The sequence below is a fragment of the Chinchilla lanigera genome, unplaced genomic scaffold (genome assembly GCF_000276665.1).
Source record: "Chinchilla lanigera isolate Chin_1 unplaced genomic scaffold, ChiLan1.0 scaffold00011, whole genome shotgun sequence".
Taxonomy (NCBI): domain Eukaryota; kingdom Metazoa; phylum Chordata; class Mammalia; order Rodentia; family Chinchillidae; genus Chinchilla; species Chinchilla lanigera.
In genome coordinates this window covers 24,531,034-24,552,797 of record NW_004955412.1, presented here as the reverse complement: position 1 = coordinate 24,552,797, position 21,764 = coordinate 24,531,034, and the positions used below count along the sequence as shown (strand labels likewise).

Sequence of the window (21,764 nt, the reverse complement as noted above, 5' to 3'; positions counted from 1 at the left end):
ATTAAAACATATTCTCAAATCAATTTGTTTTCTTAGCAAACATGCCTTTGGTATTGCTCACCTTTCTTTCATTACCTACTCTCCCTTTGAGCTGACTGCTGATGTAGCTCTTCCAGCCATAAATATGTACATGTACTGGTCTTTCCTACAGTTTGGGCACTTGTTAAGATTAGGACAATTGCTTATTCATCATGTGTTTCTAGGGCCTAGCATCATCCCCAGCTTAAAGTTGAATTTACATTTTCAATATCATAATCATTCTCATCATGCATCCATTTCAGTCAGAACATTTTGCTGTTGCTGTTTAGAAAATAATAATCTGAAAAACCAGCAAAAATGGGTTCATTTTTTAAAATGGGCTGGATTTTTACTTACTTGATAAATCACAAAAAACAACTCTTAAACAGAATAAATCAATGATGAATAATGGAGCTTATAATATAAGAACAGTAGATATGTATGACACAAATTTCTTCCTTATCACTAAAATCAAGTGCTACAGCTTATAATTTACCCTATTTCTATTTTTACTAGCAGTTTATGTCACAGAAATCTACTAAAGCTAAGTATTGTATCACAGGAGCTTGGAAAAATAATGGCATTTGCTGAAGGCCATACAGCTGGCAAGAATAAATCTAAGAATGCCTCACACCAGACGCCATGTACCCTAGAAGGAGAGCAGGAAGGAAGATGGCTGCTTATATGTAGAGAAATATATGAAGAATTTTTAGTCTCTTGCTAGATGACTTAGTACACATTATGGAGATGTGAAAACCAAACACGGATTTCGGGCAAAAGCTCTATCCAGTAACAAAGCTGGTACACCTGACTAGGGAAATGTCTGCTACCATCATCACTGACCTCTCAAAATAATGCATCAGTCACAAAAGTTTGCCCAGATATTCAGGCAACTTATGAAGAAAAGCCCCAAAGGCCGAAGACTCCATAAACTTGGAACTCCTGAATTAATGGATTGCTTCTGCTCCATGTGAAAGAAGCTGAGTATTACAATAAGGTCATAAGAGGAAAAGGAACACTTCCAAACCCAAGTGCCACGATTTGTCCAGTATCCTGAAGTGCCAGCCTTACTGGTGCTAGCACTAGAAGAGATTCTTAAATGTCAGCATTAGTAGAAGGTAAACAGAATGAGGGGCAAAAAATGCAAACGAGAACTACCCAGTGCTCTAGCAGTACCACTACTGGGTATATGTGGTGAAAACACTCATAGCAGCACTATTCACAAAAGGCTGGCTACGAAATCAACCAAAGTGTCCACCAACCCCAAACGGATAAAGAAAACGTGTTACATATACACAATGAAAAGACACTCATCCATTAAAAAAGAATGAAATCCTGTCATTTTCAGCAACATGCATGGTAAAGAGATTGTTGCATTAAGTGAAATAAACCAGACACAAAGAGACAAGTGTCATATAACCTCACTTATATGTGGAATTCTTTTTAAAAGTTAGTGTTATAGAAAGTAAGAGTAGAATGGATCATCAAAGGCTGGGGAGAGCAAATTGATCAATGTATACTAAGTTACAATTAGAAGCAAGAAGTTCTAGTGCACTATTTTTCAGCAGAGAGATTACAGATAATACTAGAAAGCACATTTTATTTCTCTGACAAATATAAATTTTAATTTTCATGCTAAAAGTTTTACAAATTTGACTTTGTCATACATAATTACAAGAGCGACAGTTACAACTGAATTTAAAGAATAGCACTTAAGGGTACTTCTATTTATTTGCTACTATTATAAGCATGGTTTTTTTTATGTGAACAGCAATATAGTTAAATTACAGATCACTCAACTAGTGAATTTAATAAATGTGCAATGATGGAGGCCACTACATAATACAAGCAAAAAATAAGTGCTGAATATATGTTCACATTCTACATTCCACAATTAGAATTGAGGGTGGGAGTGTAATGGTACAATTATTCAAATATCTACCTAGTCGGTTATGTTAATGAGCAAGCACTCCAAATATTTTTGGACAGGGTCTTACTATGTACTCCAGGATGACCCTGAATGCTATATGTAGCCCAGGCTGGCCTCAAACTCATGATTTTCCTGCCTCAACCTCCCAAGTGCTGGGATTACAGGAATGTGCCACCATTCTTGGCTCGAAATAATCCTCCAGAATCTTTTTTAGTTTGCTAAAAGAAAATATAAGAAAAATACATAGACATGGATTGCTGTTATGGCTACAACCAACTATTAAATGAGAAGTTTATCTTAAACTATTTTATTTTAAGGAAAAAATAGTATTTGAGAAGGTGGGGTAAAAAGACTTAAACATTATTCTTTAAAATTCTTATTTTTATACTATAACAAAATAGATTTGTGATCCACTTGTATTAAAAATTTATCTTCTACATACCAGATCTAATATCAAAGTAAAAATTTTCACTTTGTCAGCTGAAATTTGTGACTAGAATTGCCATTTGTGTGTATTTCTTTGCTTGCTTAGAAAACAAATTCATACTGGATTTTAAAAATTTATCCTTAATTTTGATAAAGTCAAGTGACACAAAGTTACTATAGGTGTAAAGAACATTTTAAAAAGTTAGAGAACCCTGAGCTTGGTGATACATGCCTGTAAGCCCAGCACTTGGAAGACTGAGACAGGAGGATTGCTGCTTGCTGCTAGTTCAAGGCCAGCTTGAGGTATTGAGTGAGGGCAAGGCCAGCCTGAACAATGTAGTGACACGCTATCTCAAAAAACAGACAAAAAACAACAACAACAAGTTAGAGGCAGAGATTTTGAAAGTTTTACCATAAAGAAATGATAAAGGTCTGGCTAGATAGATATATCTAATCTGACTTGAAAACTTATATATATATATATATATATATTTTATATATATATATATGAAACATCACATTACCCTACTCATATGTATAATTCTCATGTTTTATGTACCACTTACAATTAATTTAATTAATAAAAATGAATACACAATAAAAATAAAATTTAAAAATAAATGCTAGTATGGTAACAAATTGTCAAGGGCACCTGGTAAAACGGGTTCTATACCATTTCTCCCAGCCCTGCCAAAATTCTGATTCTGAATCAGGTCAGAAAAGAAATCTTTGGTTTCAACAAGCATTTCAGAGACATACAGTCAGAAATCTTGTAGTGTGGCCAAAATACCATTATCCAGTCCCTCATATCAAGGACTCCTGTCCTAAAAACCTGTGTTCCCACCTCAGGAAGATCCCTGAATAGGGAACGAAATAATAGGGAAGCCAACTGGCATGAAAAATCCATCTGAGTGGATGATAGACATAGACAATGGATATGTGTTTGCCCCTAAATACCATAAACACCACCTTCACCAAGGCCCAGGGGAGGCAGGGGAACTCTTCATTTCTGCATAGGTTTCCCCCGGTTTCATGTTGACACTTTATGCCCTTCCTTCAGGATGTTGCCAGGGATGGCTGTTTCAGCTACAGAAAATATAATACAGTGTCCTTGGGATACGTGGCCTTCCAGCAGAAATAGACTACCAAGCCTTATACGGTCAGGAATGCTGGCATGGAGCCTCTCATTGCCAACACAAAGAATATATCTGATGGTGTCAATGGAGTCAGAAACTATCCTGTCCCTTTGAAGTGAAAGAAAACAGTACCAGGTAAGATTTCCAGAATAATCTAGTTAAAAACTCATCTACAAATTCCAGCCCTGCTATCACAGACTCAGAAGTTCACTATTAGGTTTTCCTGTTCTTGAAAATATTGTTTAGGTTACAGAGGCACCTAATCAGCTGCTAATTGATATAGGCACTGAATTAAATTAATAATGATTCCATTTTTCCTAGTCTCCAGAGCTCTTGTTATTTTTTTAAAAAGTATTAATTGACTCATATGGGACTATGCACAATTATTTGCAAGTGAATCTACAATCATTAATGTTACAATAATATAGCTTCTACTTTCCAAGAAAAATATAGGAAGAAAATAATTTTTACTTATACACACAACACCAAATGGAGTTCAGTTTCAAGATTATTCCTCAACTCTTTACAGTTATCTGTCAAGGATGACATGATTCATGCTATACATTTCTTTTATAAAACCCACCAACCTGATAACTGAATGTCTGAGTGGAGGAGAGAAAGAGAGAAAGAATGAATGTATACATTGATACATTGGCTTTTCATGTTCAAGACCTATTAAGATCCATTTCTGTGCATAATCTTTGGGCAAGTTTTCTCCCCTCTGTAAGCCAAGATTTCCCTACTAACAAGGTAAATATAAAATAAATAGTTGTTATATGTAAATTTTAAAGGGTTTTTTGAAAGTCACATGAGAAATATGCACAGAAGACTGTTATAAAATATAAATTAGTAGCACATAAATTGGCTACCGTTATCAGTGTTTACTGTATATCTTGTGGAAGAGGGAGCAAGGAGAGAATCCAACCACCTAATTTCTCAGACTCCTTCCCATTTTTGAATATTAGTTGCAGTACAATCTGTGGACACAACATATGTATTACAAGAGAATACATATGTTGGTCTGTGCTTTCTAAAAAATGAAGAAGATAAACAAAATATCAAAGGATATACAAAAAGGTCTGAAAGACGGCATAGCATGTGTGAAGCAATTTACAAGACCATATTGAGCTGACGAAAGTAGCCTGCACCATGATAAAAAAAAAAATTAGGCAGAAAGAGTTCTTTGTAGATAGTTTCTCTTGTAGTTGAATAAAATTAGCATTTGGGGATTATCAGTACAAACTCTAGGACTGTGAACCTCGTGTGTACCGTGGCTGCCTATTCAAGCAATTGAAAAATGTTTTCTCTGTCAAGTTACAAAGGTAATTCTGGCAATAAATGTCTGTGCCTTGTAAATGACATTGGACTCCAGTGGTTTACTGTACCAGGCTAGCTCTTTGGGTTTTAAGGCACTGATTGATTTCCTGGATGCCTACCTAAATAAGCTCTTTTGGGAAATCCCAATGAGGACTATAGTCTTTTTCACAGCATCCTAAATTGTGAATGGTCATTCACATTTATGATGCCAAGTAGCTGACTGCTCATCACAAGGATCCTGAGTCTTCCTCATCACTAACCCTTACCAAATGTCAGCTAATCATGAAATATACAATTCTGATTTTAAAAGAGGCCATTAAGTCAGGCACGTCTAACTTTTCAAGGTTTCTATTGATCCACCCCCGTTTGTGATACCAGGTCTCCCCATATGTCTGATACCTCTCGAAGGACTTCAGGACACCTTGATTCTTCCACTGCACTAGGCCCCAGGGTCAAAGGTCAAACCAGCAGATGATTCTATGGCAGTTTGTAGCCTCCACATAGAAGCAGCAAAAACAGGAAGTGATCTCAATTCCATAGGCTACTTCAGCTTCTGCCAGAAACCAATGCCTTAGCCATAACTAAAAGTGCAGAACTAGCTCTACTTCCTGTGAGTAATCAAAACAGGAAATAGACATATGAAATGTGGGTGATGGTCTCATCAAAAATCTCCAATCTCTTATGTCAAAGAGAAATATTCAGACCACCAACCTACTCTTCTCCTCGTGGGCTGTAGTCTCATTGATAATAGGTGTCTTCATGAAAGAATGGGTTGAATTAGTCCCCAAAATAAAAAAGGTCAAGATTAGCCACAGTCCATGGATGACATGCTGCACTACCATTTGGCCAGAAGGTGAGAAGTATAATATGAAAAGTGATGGGTGGAGATGGAGATTTCATGTTTCCTTGCCTTTGATTATCTCACTATTTATCCATTATTCTCTGGAGCAACTTTCACAGGCTGCAGGATGCCCACTTCCATTATCAATATGGTCAAAGTAGACTCCAAAATCTCACAATGTGGATGCCTGGGTGGAAAGATTAGAAGCTCTCAAATTAAGTCTAGTAACTGCTGAACATTTGAGAAATCCTGTCAGTATCATCAGGGTGGACACTGTATGAGGATATCCCTCCATATGAGGGATATGAAAATAGGTAACTGACAAGAAGAAAAATAAGTTATATTTCCATTAGAAGAGGTCAGAATAAATTGAAGTATTTAAGAAGAAGTAAAGTCTAAGAAAAGAACAGAAGGAACCTTATAGAGACACCAAGAGAGCAATCTATTCTTATTCTCTCATGCAATTGAAGGATCTCTGGATCTCTGTTCTTTTCCCCATCCTCTCTTATTATTTCACCAAATTTTTCACCTGATCCCATTTTTACCTAGAGATTTGTGGGCCCCAGGTATGCGATTAGAAGAAATATCTGTCTTCTCAGCACAGCTTTTGCTTTCCAACAGATAGCCTGAAAGTGGTCAGGATCATGATGGTGTTGGTTCTCTGCCTTTCCTTCTTCCTTAACTTGATCCTGGGTATGCAATACACCTATGTGATTCCTCAGAACAGATATATACAGCTCATCATTGCCTTCAGCTGTTTCCTCACAGGTAACTTCCTGGTTGCCCTAATACAGGTGTGAAATGAGGAGGGTTTGGGAGTCCTAGGCTGCAATCTCTGACTATCTGAAATTCCACTTCTCTGATACATCTAGATAAGTATATATGCAGCTTCTGAGTTGGCTATAGAACCAAAGTTAACTGAGTCTTTGGACAAGGTGCACTTAAATAGGGTGGAGACTGGAAGTCTGGTGTATTTTGAATGAAAGCTTACATAAAGGAGTCAAAGCTCCTGAGAATTTTCTCTCTCTCTCTCTTTTTTTTTGGACACCAGGTTGCCTTCTCCTTGGTACCTTAACACTATATCATCACAAGCTAAATCAAGGTCAGGGCTTGTACTTCTCTAGTTTCAAGATCACGTGGGTTCCTTTCACTGCCTACTTAACCGCTGTCTTCTTTATTACCTGCGGTGAGTGTCTGCAGGGCCCTTGAAGAGTGATGAGAACCAGAAGGGAGAGTGAAAAGATGGGAGAGGGAAATGGAGAAAAGCTGCCAAACCTCGCGTTTGAAAAGGTTAAACACTGCCTGGATTCATTCTCTGAGGACAGCTCCTACAAAATCAACTACGAAGTTGGGCCTGGGTGAAGTGTTTGCTATGCCTGCCTCAGCAAGAAAGAGCAGCTCCTAATCTCTGCTTTTTCTTCTGTCTTTCATATGTTCCCACTTTATGGCAGAGATAACCATCAAAATTACCACTGAGGGGAGTGGCTGAGGCAAAATGTTCATTTGTGGGAGAGGGACAGTGACCCTGGGAGCACAGCATAGTGTCAAGGCAGTTTGACGGCAGAGAGAAACAGTATTTGATGCTAAAAGGCTATCTACCCATTGGGAATTGTATTTCCTAATCCATCTAGCAGACTGTTCTCTGTCAAAAAGAATCTGCAATGTCCTTGAATACCTACTTCCCACATTTTCCATGAAACCATTCCCTTCCAGGATGAGTATGTGACAGGAATCCACTGGGTTTTGGGTTTGGCCATAATGGAGAGAAGTATTTCTATGATTCTCCCATCATTCTTTAATCCTGCTCCTTTGCTTCCCCTTTTCTTAGGTTTTCTCTGTCTACTACAGTGCAAGCAACCCATCCATAGTTGTACCTGCCAGAAAATTCACTCATCTACTGAACAGTGTATAGATAAACAGCTCTGTGGGCAGTCTATCCAAGTTATTTCGCTTCCAGAGAGCACTGCAATGCCGCGGGGCATTGTCCGTCTATCCTCCCAGCAATCAAAGGAAGATTCTGCGAACAAAGAACATCTCCAAAAGCGTCATGTGACCTGGGCTCTATGACTGGACAATCTACCTTCCATGTGTGCCCATCTTTATGGACACAGCTTTCTGAGCATGCGCCTTGCTGTGTGCATCTCCAGCCATTTGGTCTGGGTTCGGCATTATGGAAGTGACTGTGAGTGGGTTGGAGATGCAAAGAGATGTAGAAAGAAATGCAGAAAACGGCTTTTTTTAATCCTGGCATGCTAAACAAATATCTTTTTCTACAGTATTTGTTATTGATATGATAAATATATAAATACTACTTGCTGTATTATTAATTCTGTATAGAAAAATATTTATAATGGTACAGTATTTTTTATTTTTTGTGTAATATATATTTTCATTAGCACATGTTTGTGATACCTAATAATTACACTTATCTTGGGGAATATATATATATATATATATATATATATATATATATTTCACATCTTGATCATTTTATTACTCCCACTTTCCATAGCCACTGCCCTCCCTCTCCCACCTTTCCCAGATCTTTGCCGTCTCCACCATCTACCTTCCTATTTCCTACCATTTCTTTTTTATTTTGCTATTTGAATTATTTATATTTTGAGTTTCTTATATTAGAGGAACTATGCAACATTTAACCTTCTGTGTCTGATTTATTTCTCTTAGCATTACGATCTCAAGTTACACTCACTTCCTTACAAATGACTCAGATTTACCCTACTTCATGGCTGTAGCACTCTGTCGTGCAAAAATACCACATTTTCTTTACCCACTAATTTGTTGATGGGCATATAGCAAGCTTCCACAATTTAGCTCTTGTGAATTATGCAGCTATAAACATGGGTGTGGAGGTGTCATTGCAATATGATGATTTTAACTATATCAGGAAGATATGTAGAAATACTACAACTGAGTGAAATAGAATTTCTAATTTTAGTTTTTTGAGGAACCTCCATACTTACTTCCATAATGGTTTTAAAAGTTTATACTCACAACAAGAGTGAAGAATTTCCTATTTCCTATTTCCCCCATATCTCACAAATATTTGGGTATTTTGTTTTTGTGGGGGGTTTTATTGGTTGTTTGATTTGTTTGTTTGTTTGTTTGTTGAGACAGAGACTCACTATAAAGTTCAGGCTGGTCTTGAACTCACTCTGTAGTCAGGCTGGCCTTAAACTCAAGATAATCCTCTCACCTCAGCTTCCCAAGTGTTGTGATTACATGCCTGGCTGTATTTATTGGGTTTTAAGTCCTTGATAAGAGACAGTCTCACTGGAGTCAGGAGAAATTTCTATGTCATTTTGATTTACATTTCTCTATTAACCAAAGATGCTGAACATTTTTTCTTGTACCTATTGGTCTTTTGTACTTCTTTTTTGAGAAGTTTTTATTCATTATAACTGCCCATTTTTGATCAGGTATTGTATATTATTAGAACTCTAATTTGAGTTCTTTATATACCCTAGATATAATTCCTCTGTTAAAGAAGTAACTGGAAATTTTTTACCATTCTTTAGGTTGTCTCCACTCTGTTGATTCTTTCTTTTGCTGTTCAGAAGCTTTTTAATTTGATATGATTCCATTTGCTGATTCTTAGTATTATCTTATGAAGTATTATCTTGTGAAGTCCTTGACTATGCCTGTCTCTTCAAGAGTTTAACCAAATTTTCTTCCAGTAGATTGAGTGTATCTGCTTTTATATCTGTGTCTTTGGTCCTTTTTATCTGATTTTATTAAACTTATCTTGGAAAATATATTTTTTTTTCACATCTTGACCATTTTATTACTCCGCTTTTCCTATCCATTGCCTTTCCCAGATCCCTCCCATCTCCACAGAAGGGAGGTGAGAGGTATGGATCTAGATCTATTTTTCTGCACATGAAAAACCAGCTTTCCCAGCACCATTTGTTAAAAGAGGCTATCTCTTCTCTAGCACTTTTTATTAGAACTTTGTCAAAAAAAACAGGTGATGAAAGATGGTGGGAATTGTTTATATTCCATTGGTCAACATGTCTTGTCGTGTGTGTGTGTGTGTGTGTGTGTGTGTGTGTGTGCGTGTGTGTGTGTCAGAACTGTGCTGTTTTTATTCCCTTAATTTTATAATATAACTTGAAGTCCAGGATTGTAATCTCTTATTTTCCTCTTGTGGCTTGGGATTGCATTGACTATTCTGGGTCTTTTCTTGTTCCATATAAATTTTAGAATTGTTTTTTCTAGTTCTGTGAAAACTGCTGCTACTATTTTTGTTGGTATTGCATTAAATCTATATAACATTTTTTAATAATATGGCATTTTAACAATATTGGTCCTACTCTCACCAAGAATATAAGATGTCTTTCCATTTTCTGGTGTACTCTTTCATCCTTTCTTTTCTTTTTTTTTTTTTTTTTTTGAGCACTATAGTTTTGTTATAGAGCTCTTTCACCTCCTTGGTTAGACTCATTCCTAAATATTTAATTTTTTGATGTTACTGTGACTGATGTTACTTTTACTTATCTACTTATTTCTCTCTGTGTGGGCTGATTGGTAGAGAAGGAGAATGCTACTGATTTTTCTGTGTTGGTATTATATCCTGCTGCTTTGTTGAATTTGTTTATTAGTTCTAGGAGACTTCTGGTGGAGTGTTTTTGTGGTATTCTAAATATTGTATCATCTGCAAATAAAGATGCTTTGACTTCTTCCTTTCTTTTACATACCCCTTTTACTTCTTTCTCTTGCCTGATTGTTCCTACTGAAGTTCCAAATACTATATTGAACAGAAATTCTGATAGTGGAGACCCTTGTCTTGTTCCTAATCTTAGAGGGCATGCTTTCAGTGTTTTCCCACTCAGTATAATGTCGGCAGTGGCTTTTTTCAATTCAAGGTGAGGTTCTTCTGTACCTATTTTTATTTTTAGCAGCGTTTTTAATCATTTGTTGCATTCTGCTTACAAGTATATTGTTGAAGATTTTTCCATCTATATCGATTAAGGAAATCAGCAATTGTTTTCTTTTTATGCTGAGTTCTCATCTGGTTTTTGTATCAACGTAATGCTAGCTTCAAGGAATGAGTTTAGCAGTGTTCCTTCCATGTGAATTTTATGGAAGAGTTTGAGGGGTTCTGGTGTTAGTTCTTTTCCAAAGTTCTGGTACAAGTCATCAGTGTATCCATTGGGTCCAAGCCTTTACTTAGTTGGTAGAGTTTTTATTACTGCCGCTATTCATTGCTTGTTATTGCTTTGTTTAGGGGTATATTTTTTTCTCTTGGTTAGGATTGGCTAAATCATGTATATATAGGAAGTTAACTGTTCTTTAGATTCTCCAATGTAGTGGAATATAAGTTTTTGAAGTAGTTTCTTAGATACTCTAATATTTAGAGGCATTCGTTGTGATTAACCTTTTTCATTTCTAATTACATTGATAAAAAATCATTTGTTTCCTTTTTGGGTAAGTGTTATGGTTGATACATTGTGTCAACTTGGGGAGTTTAGAGATTTGGCTAAGTGACTCAGCAGAGAGCCAGGGTGCTTACTTTATATTTATCCTGAGCCTGTGCAAGAGGAAGGCATGTAGAAGGTAGAGGACCACTCCCACTCCCTCAGGGTGGGTAGGCTGCATAAAAAAAAAAAAAATTGAGAAAGGACACGCTGCTAGTTCAGAGGAGCTCCAGTCTTTGCCTTCAGCTTGGTCCTCTCCTGGCTTCTGGTGCAGACTGTTCGGCTTCTGCCTGGGACTCTTCAGCCTTCTGGTGTAGGCTCTCCAGCCTGCGTTGTCGATTCTTCAACATTCTGTCACAGACCCATCAGCCTCCTGATACTTACACAGACACTACAGTGAGCTCCAGGCCTGGGGCTGGGCTATTCAATCTCCAGCATGCAGACACCCTCCGCACGCTTCCTCATCCAACTCTGTGGCTGACCATTGTGAGCCAAACATAATTTCTTATACATTTGTATATCTTGTGTTATATCTGTTTCTCTAGTAAACCCTAAGTGATACAGTAAGTTAGGCTAAGGGCTTATCAATTTTGTTCATTCTTTTAAAGAAGCAACTCTGTAACTTGTTGATCCTTTCTATTGTTTTATCTTAATTTCCTTAATTTTTGCTCTGAACTTTATAATTTTTTTCCTTGTACAAGTTTTAGACTTGAATTGCTTTCTTTCTAGGACCTTGAGATGCATCATTAGGTTATTTATTTAGGATCACTCTGTTCTTTCACTGTGGGCATTCACTACTGTGAACTTCTTTCTTAAACTGTTTTCATTGCATACTACAGGTTTTTGTATGTTATGCTGCGATTGCCATTTGAATAGTAACAATATCTTCCCTGATTTCTTCTCCCCACTGATTATTCATGAGCATATAACTTAATATCCATGTATTTGCTTAGTTTCTGTAGTTTATATGCTGTTGATTTCTAATTTTATTCTGCTATTGTCTGATAGTATGCAGGGGATTATCTGGATTTTTGCATTTATTTAAGCATTCTTTTTTTTTTTTTTTTATTTTAAGGATAAAAGGAGGGAAACATTAACAGACATACAACATTTTACAACATATCACAAGCACAATACAGACAATACAGAGTTCCAAACAAAGTGGTAGGGAATTAACAATGGTGGTTGTATTACATATTGATATCTTCAAAGTGGCTTCTCATGAAAACAGATATAGACATGCAATACTGGTCAACCAAAGACTCATTGACAGTTTCTTTCAGCATAGAAACAGCAGGTAGAAGAACAACCATGGCCTAACATATGGTCTGTTTTGGAGAAAATTTTATCGGCTGCCAAGAAAAATGTTTATTCTGTGTTGTATGAAACATTCTGCAGATATCTTTTAACTATATTTATTAGATAGTGTTTCAACTCTGACACTTCTTTGTTGATTTTTTTTGGTCTGGTTGACGTATTTATGACAATGAGGTATTGAAGTCCCCTACTGTGATTGTATTGATGTTTACCTGAATTTTTATGTCCAGTAGTATTCTGTCCAGTATTAATACTGGCTGTGCCAGTATTAATTACATATATATTTACCATCATTATATGTTCCTGTTGAATTGTTTTCTTTACCAGTATAGAATGGTCTTTGTCTCTTCCAGCTGATTTTGGTTTGAAGTCCACTTTGAAAATCTTGCTTTCTTTTGGGATCCTGTTGCATGTTTCAGTTCATATGCATCTTTGAGGATGAGGTGTGGCTTTTGTAGGCAACATATAGTTTACTATATTTTGTTTTGTAATTGAATCTGCCAGTCTGTGTCTTTTAGTTGGGGAGCTAAGACCATTCAAAAAGAGATGTATGTTGAGAAATCTTCTGATACTTTGAAAGGTTGCCTTTGTAAATTACTTCATGCCTTTCTTGTTTTCAGTATTCTTTCTGTGCTGAATATTTGGAGTTGTTGTGGACAAGTTCTTTTTTGGCTGCTTGGGGTTCTATATGACTCCTTTATTTGGATGTTGATTTCTTCCCATAGATTTGGAAATTTTCCTGATATTATTTCAGTAAATAACATTTCATAAATTTTCTGTCATCTTCTACTTGATACTTTACTCCCACAATTCTTCAGTTATGTTTTATAAATCATCCAGCATCTCTTGGATCCAGTTTCCATAGTGTCATGTTTTTAGGGTATCACTAAGAAGAGAATCTACTACATCAATTTTATCTTCTAATTCTGTTACTCTCTCCTCACAGTGGTCACTTTTGGGGGGTACTGAAAATCGAACTCAAGACCTCACACTTACCAGACAGGCATTGTGCCACTGAGCTACATCCTTGGCTCACAATGGTCATTTATGCTGCTCATACTTTCAATTGGATTTTTATATCTTGGATTTCTGCTTAATTTCTTTTCATACTCTCAAATTCTCTACTGATATGGCCATTCATATCTTGTATCATTTTGTTTATCAGCTCCTTGTTAGTGTCTTCTTTAAGGTTGTTGAACATTTTATTAATTAAATCTTTTATCATTTACACCCTCCTTGAGCTCACTGAACATCTTATGTTTTTATTTATTTTTTTCTTTGATCTCTTCAAAATTGAATTATTTGGTTTTTGCCTATGACTTCCTCCACCTCAGTGTCTGTAAGGTTAGTTTTAAGGGTGCTAGTAGTTTTGGAAGGCATTTTGTTACCTTGTTTTCTAATGTTTGTAGTGCTTTATGCTGAAGTTTGGGGATCAGTTATGATAGAAAAACTCTGTTGACACTGTGGAGAACTCTTTAGTTAGTGCATGATTTCCCAGGATGTGACCTTGGCTTTGGATGTGCTTTGATATTTATACACCTCTTTAACCTATTCAGTGTAATAGGATCAGTCCAGTGGCTACACTGTAAGGAGAGAATCACTGCCAACTATATTAACATCGGCAAAACCAACCATATATCTCTCGTGGAATGTAAAGCTTGTTTTAACAATTTTACTCTTTTTTCAACCACACAGAGAAACTGTGCTATAGTACTGGTGACAAGCTGGCTCACAAAGAATGAGGGGGTGAAAAAGAAAGAAAAGAAAGGAAAATAAAACTTCTGGAAGAAGGAAAGGAGAAAAGGATATAACAGCAAGTAAAAAGAAAAGTGATAGGACTGCTGATTTTATTTTTATATCTGGAGTAGAAAGTAAATAGACAATGAGTTTGAGAGATTATTTGTAGAGGTGGGGAAAAGGAAGAAGAGGGAGGGAGATAATTAGAGATTGAGAGAAGCTGGAAGGTCAGAAGTCAAATAATATGCTACTAGAATGCTTGTGTTTGAGCCTCTCTGCACAAAATTTTTGGTGGGGGGTTAACTCAATGTGCCTATGAAAGATATTATCTAAGCTAAAGCCTCAATAGATTCTTATTCTCCATTTCACATATAAAAGCACAGGAGGTTCCCTATGTCTACTGGTACTTGAGCTGGTCCCCCTTCACATACACACATGGTTTATGCTTTTCTGTGCCAGTCAGTGACAGAGCTTAGGGGTCTGGATGACCGCTGAGCTTACTTCTCATTCTCTCTACAGACAGTGCTTGGTATCTTGGTATCAACTGTGTTTCTGTGGATATGGCTAGCTGTAGGTGTTTTGCCTCTGTCTTATAAATTGTGTCAGAGTAGGGGAGGTGACAGTGAGGCTGGTCAGGTACACAGTCATCCACTGAGAGCACCAGGCAAGCCCTTCTGGCTATGCCAATCCTCTCCAGCTCTCCACCTGCGCCAAACTCTGACTGCATCCCACAGAATTTCTGCTCAGCCCACAAACTCAGTGGTGTCCAGAGCTTGCAAAGTTCAGCAGCTTTGGGCTATCAGAGTGAGGATTTAGGGACAGAGCTCTATGGCATCCAGGGGGTAGCCAGCATATGCCAGGAAAGCAGAGTTTCCTGGTGGTGTGAGAATGCCTACTTCTGCATTCTTCCAGTGTCTTTATCTCCTCCTCCATATCACACTGGCCACCACAACTGCCTGCTGCTATGACTGTCTGAGCCACAGACTTCTCAGTGTGTGGTTCCAGGTCCCAAAGACTGTGCCCTTGCTCCTTTCTTCCTGGGAGCCTACTGATCCTTACTGCCAGTGCCCTCTGCATGATTCTTTTCCTTTCCGTTCCTCTAGAGCCTCAGTCTGTAACTGTCTGGCTAACCAGGCTTCCTCTCTCAGTGAGAAAGGAGTAAGAACAGCTGGGTACTGACTGGTGATTCCTAGGTTGGGAATTCCAACCTCAGCAGCCAGCCACTGCTGTTGTATTTGGCTTGGATGTATATTGCTTTATTTTCCCAGGACAGTGTGTTCAGTGGGTATGGCACAAAAGCAATGTCGGGATCTAAAAGCAGTCTCACTTCTTTTTTTAAATGCTCCTAGCCCTGGAACACATCTGGGGGGCTTCTTCTTCATGTTACCTCCCCACATTTGGGTCTTTGTTCACCACCCACCCTTGTTTCCAACTACTTGTACTTCCCGGGGCACATCTTCCTGGTACCCCACAAGCGCAGGTGCCTCTAGTCAGCCATAGTGGAAATTCCTAGTATATAATATTTTGAGCACAAGAAGAATACAAAGCGATACGATAAACACCAACATACAACTCACAAAATTTTAATACTATGCCTTTTGTTATTATTTGTATTAGAAGTTTTCAATTAAATTTATACATATAACTTATATTCCTCTAAATATTTTTTTCTAATTTCACCTCTCTACCTTGTTTTCCATCATAGAATATTTTCAAAAATGCATTGATGATAATTTTATATTCATGTTATCATTACTATAATGCATCTATAAAAATGATATGAAATTGCTTTCCAAATTTTCAAAGTTGTTAATTATTATAATGTACAGATAATTTTTTGCAATCCTATTTGTTCATTGACTTCTATGTTTTGAGAAATTCACTGGTAAGTTTAGTTTGATATCATTCATTTAAACTACTGTTAAGCATCCCAGTATACAGATCTAATGTTGAATATTCTCTATTTAATGAACATCTATTTGTTTCCTTTCATTTTGTTACAAACAATACTATATAATTATGTATAGTTCTCTTTGACCACAAACTATAGTTGTTCTTGAAATTATCTAGGGATGGAATTGTTCACTCAGAAAACATGCATTTTGACATTGCCTCAATTTTTATAAAATCATCTAAAAATTAGCTGCACAAATACATTTTTACCAGCACAAAATGAACTATGTTTTCTTTACTCTTATAAAGAGTTTTGTGATCAGCCTTTCAGTCTTCCATGATGTGAATTACTGCACACCTTTTCATTCAGTTATAGAGCAGTTCAACCTCCTCTTCTGTGAACCATTGTTTGGTCATTTTCCTGATAGAGTATTTACCTATTTCTTGTGGGATCTGCACTTCTTATATGTTGGGTGCTAAAGCTAAATGACTGTAAGTGTTGAAAATATGTTTTCCCAGGTCTTTGCTTTTACCTTTATGCTATCTTTCTGTTTAACTGTTATTCAAATTAAATATAATTTTATCAATCTTTTTCTTTTAGTTGGTGCTTTCCTGGTTTTCTTTATTCTTCTTGTTTACTTCTTATGCTACTCTTTGACTAGGATATGGAAACATCAACTGAGACTTTTCACTGTTCATAGGTCAGTCTGAACTCAGTGTTCAGGACACCAAGCATAGTCCTTATATTTTATTGTTTCTACACGTACATATTAATGGGATTCAGTGTATTTCCATACATGCATATACTATGCTTTTGTTAAAATTACCTCCTCGTATCCACCCTCCCCAAATTCCAGTAAAGTTCTCATCTTTTTGTGTCTGATTTATTTTATTTAAGTGATTTCCCCTTAAATTTTTCACAAATTCTTAAAGGAACTATTTCTCAAGGTTCAGATTTATATTTCAGTGTCAAATGGTTGTATTTCAAAACTCACTATTCTGAAAAAGTGAATTTACCACCTTCTGTTCTGTACTAAAACTCAGTCATCTATCCTATCAGATGTAAGTATTTTGCGATATGATTGTCTCCTAAAGCAATTTTTACTTATTTGAAGACTGCAAGGAAGATCCAAAACAATCAAATTATTTCCAACCAACCTAACTGCATCCCAGAATAAAGTTTAAGAAAGTTTTTAAAACTGTAAAAATATCCTGCATCCAACAAAGCAAATGTCCCAATGTCTGTTATCCAATGAAAAAATTACTAGACATCCAAATTCATAGGCTACAAAACACAAAAATTAATAAATGAGGCTACATCAAACTGAAACACTTTTGTACATCAAAGAAAATAGTCAACTAGCAAAGAGACAGTTGAGAAAACTGGAGGAAATATTTGCAAAATATTTGGTAATATCTGGAATATAGAAGGAATTCAAACTGCTTCTCAGTCTTTTGGCTAAGACTAAGTGAACAATACATAAGGAACTCAAAAAACCCAATGGCAAAGGAAAAAGAAATATCCACTTCAAAAATGTTCTAAGTATCTGATAGACATTTCTTCAAAAACAGACATATAGGGGCTGGGGATTTAGCTCAGCGGCAAAGCACCTGCCTGGCAAGCGCAAGGTCATGAGTTCGGTTCCCGGTACCAGAGAAAAACCAAAAAAAAAAAAAAAAAAAAAAAAAAAACCAGACATATAAATGGCTAAATGCCATTAAACACTGGGATATTAAATTAAAGATACAATGATATACCACCTAACCCCAGTAAAGAATGTTATTACCAATAAAACAAAAAAAATTACAAATGCTAGAAAGAATATGGATAAAGAGCAGCTTGGGGGGCTGGGGATTTAGCTCAGTGGCAAAAGCGCCTGCCTGGCATGCGCAAGGTCGTGAGTTCGGTTCCCAGTACCGGAGAAAAACCAAAAAAAAAAAAAAAAACAAGAGCAGCTTATACACTTTCTACATTTTGTCTTAGTTATTTTTCTCTTTACTGAGACAAAGTACCTAAATTAGGTATCAGTTCATAATCAGCTGACTCATAGGTGAGCAGCATGGCAGAGGAGAATCACAAAGGAAAAGCAGTTTATGGCAGGCAAAGGTAGCGAAGGTAAGCAAGGGACCTTAGCTACTTTTTTCTGCCCCTTTACATTCTATCTACCCTAATGGGATGAGAGCCATGCCAAACCAGTGGACTGATTTAGTAATCACCTACCTTTAATCCTAGCACCCTTAATCCCAGCATTGCACCATGAATCAGTCACATACTCTAGATTCAGTCACCTCTTTAAAAAGCCCCACCTATGATTACATGAGGCTTTGGGGACACATCAAGACACAAGCCATAACACTGGGAAGGTAAATTAGTACAGGCATTATGAAGAATAGTATGGAGGTTGGTCAAAAAGCTAAATTATCATACAATCCAGCAATCCCACTCTTGTGTACATAAAGAAAATGAAATTAGCATGTCAAAAGGAAATGTACACTCCTGTTTACTGCACCACTATTCACAATAATTAAGATACAGAATCAACCTAAATGATCATAAATAGGTGAATGAATAAAGAAAATGTGAAACACACACACACACATATATAATTGAATCCTAATCAGCCGTAAAAATGCATGAATCTTGTCATTTGCAAAAACATGGATGAATTGAGAGCACATTATAAGTGAATAAGTCAGGAACAAGAAGATAATGCATGATTTTACTTCTGTGTGGAAGCAAAAGAATTGATCTGAGACACTGAAATTAGTATATTGCTTACCAGAAACTGGGGAAAATAAGCACATGTGGAATGGGAGGAACAGAGGACAAGTACAAAGTTCCATAGGAGGAAAAAGTTCTGGTGTACTGTGACACATTCAATGTAATTAATAATGATGCATTATATACCTTAAAATAGAAGACAGGAATTTCAATATCTTTACCAAAAGAAGTGATAAAAGTTTAATGCAATGAATATTCTAATTACCCTGAATTGATCATTACCCAATATAAACATGAACCGAAACATCACATTGTATCTCAGACATATATAAATATTATGTGTCATTCAAAAAATAGAAAATCAATTTTTAAAGTTACCACACATAGAGGAGAAAAGTGTGATACACAATGACAGGAAAAAATCAATTGGACAATTTATATAGAAATCATAAAGGCGGCAACATTCACAAACAATGACATTAAAACTATTATGAAGAATTATAGTTTTATAATAGTTTCATATGACATTAAAGTGACATTATATCTATTATGAAATTTTCATTTAAGTAGAAAAAATACAAAATCTGAGTTGGAAATATAGGATGGAATTAATGTCAAACTGATCATTCCAAAAGAAAAAAAGTAATGAATTTGAACAAAGCAATAAAAACATTATGTAAAGGGGGAAAATGAACAGAACATCAGCGACACGTGGTACAACGTCAAGCAATTATGCGCTTACTGAGGGTCCCTAAGAAGAGAAGCATGCGGAATATCTGAAGAAATAATGGCCACAATTTCTCCACACTTCATGAAAATTATAATCCCCAAATTCCAAGAACTCCAACACGGCTTCAAACAAAAACAGAAATGAATGAAATTATACTGAGCACTACATCTTTGCTTAAAACCAATAATACAGAGAATATCTTATGAACAATAAGAGAAAAAAATTCTCACAAAAGGACAAATAGCAGATATTCTGTAAAAAGCAGCACAAGACAGAAGATATTGAAGTTACATCTTTAAACATTGAAAGAAAAGAATATCAACCTACAATTCAGAAAAAATTTCTTAAAAACAAAGAAAAAATAAAGATTTTTTCAGATATAGACAAAATTATGTCTTTAAATTCTTCATAAATCATGAATATATATACAAATTTACAACTTATATAAATTGTGTGTATATAAGTACTTTTATACATATTAATATGTATACATATATAAGAGAGGGGGGCGCAGAATCCACTAGTTGGAAATTTAAATGAAGCCATACAGTTTAAGTGTATAGAGCCAAGAACTGTTTAATTAGAAGATTCTGGCCCAAGATTAATGTCCGGGAGATTTTAAGATTTTGAGATTTTAGAGACTGAGTAATTCTAAGTAAAGACAAGGTCCAATTAATAATAATGGAGTTGGTAGCTTACAAAAGAAGGCAGGTCATTGGAAGTAAGATTAAAATATTCAGCCAGGCGTGGTAGCACACAAGTATAATCTCAGCACTCAGGAGGCTGAAGGAGGAGAATCGCCGCGAGTTTGAGGATTGCCTGTGCTACAGACTGAGTTCAAGGCCAGCACGACCTACGTAGTAATACCCTGTCTCAAAAAAAAACCTTAAATTTCATGGGGTTTGAGGAACGTTTCACATGAACTGCTGAAAAAGTCTTTACTAAATGTGTCAACAAAGCTTTTCAAATTCAATTTTAAAACACTTAAAAATTCTTCACTAATTCTCTTACTTGGTGCTGTAATTATTTACTTCTTTCTTGAAACTCAGGCAATAAATAGAAGAACCGAAGAAAATGTATGAGATTGTTCTATAAAACTCAGAGAGGTTTAATCAGAAACCAGAGAGATAATTGCCTGATTGAAAATAGAAATGGGGTGGAAAATAACAAAAAAAAACAATGATTAATGCTATTATTTATTAAGGAATTTTAATATACTATATACCTAAGTAGTGCAGAGTGTATTATTTCACATGTAATTATGTAATTATATGTAAAGTAGTATAACGTTATTGTTACCCTTATGTTCCTCTGGCTGTGTGCCCTAGCTCTCTGGCACATGAAAAGCAGGACACACATTTTCACTTGGAAAAGCCTCACCAAAACCGGTGCCCTCAAGCAAACGTTAGGCTTCTGTTAAGGTAAAAAAGCTGAGAAGCTTTACTTAAGAGGGGACTATTTAAGGGAATCTTTATGAAAAATATAAATATATAGCAAACTTGCAGCTGTGGAAAAAGTATCAAGAGCATGAAAGAACAGACTTCTCCTAGACTGAGTTCAGCACAAGAGCTCATGTTTTTGAACTAGGATTTTTAAAAATGGAAACAGGCAGCTTCCTGCCTCATAGGCCCCCGGAGGGAGGGCCCCCGGCGTACGGGGAGACATGCGGCCGAGAGCACTGTGGCACAACGGCCTTCAGGCCGGCCACTGCTGCTTAATTGAGAACTATCATGAGACAGAGAAACAATGACACAATTGGCCCACCATGCACCGGCTGCAGATGCCCACCCACGGACTTGTGTGAATCATTCAAACATGGAAAAACCTCTGGGAATACATGCCATACAAGGGGCCACTCTTGCTCCTGCCATTGAGAACCAGAAAGGACCAGAGTCAGTGGAGGAGCAGCTGCTGAACAAGGACTCAGAGAACATGAGAATGCAGACTAAGCCTGAGGGGTCAGAGGTGCTGTGGACTGGGGTCATGAGAGCGCTCGGAAGCTGTAAACCAGGAGGACCTTGCACAATACCTGCAGAGACTCCCTGGAAGCCATTCTTCCCCTGACAGTACAGGCTGCGGAGAAGTCTGCAGCTGGTTTCCTTCTGCCTGTGCTGACAGTGGGGAGAGGACACTAACTGGTCGTGGGGTCCCAATGCTATGGGAGCTGGAGAGAAAACACTACAAAAAAATGGCTTTTGCCCCAGACGGCTCACTTGATTTTTGACAACCCTTAGGCTGTAACTACTTGTTAGATCCTTCTTG

The 21,764-nt window shown here is 36.7% G+C and overlaps 1 protein-coding gene across 2 annotated transcripts; it reads left to right on the top strand.

Moving 5' to 3' along the window:
- Positions 1–5,326: 5,326 nt before the first annotated feature.
- Positions 5,327–8,129, top strand: Tmem225 (transmembrane protein 225). 2 transcript variants are annotated; one of them, XM_005378402.1, is made up of 4 exons: positions 5,327–5,680; positions 6,290–6,436; positions 6,720–6,854; positions 7,497–8,129. In XM_005378402.1, the coding sequence occupies exons 1-4, from the start codon at positions 5,509–5,511 to the stop codon at positions 7,733–7,735; spliced, it is 693 nt and encodes a 230-aa protein (XP_005378459.1). In that variant the 5' UTR covers positions 5,327–5,508; the 3' UTR covers positions 7,736–8,129. The 2 variants fall into 2 exon arrangements, with proteins under 2 accessions (XP_005378459.1, XP_005378460.1); XM_005378403.1 differs by lacking the exon at positions 6,720–6,854.
- Positions 8,130–21,764: the final 13,635 nt, after the last annotated feature.

Coding starts and splice junctions, on each gene's coding strand:
- Tmem225 (XM_005378402.1), top strand. CDS start 5,509: ATGTCAAAGAGAAATATTCAGACCACCAACCTACTCTTCTCCTCGTGG. Junction 6,437..6,719: donor CTTCAGCTGTTTCCTCACAG/GTAACTTCCTGG, acceptor TTTGGACACCAG/GTTGCCTTCTCCTTGGTACC. Junction 6,855..7,496: donor TGTCTTCTTTATTACCTGCG/GTGAGTGTCTGC, acceptor CCCTTTTCTTAG/GTTTTCTCTGTCTACTACAG.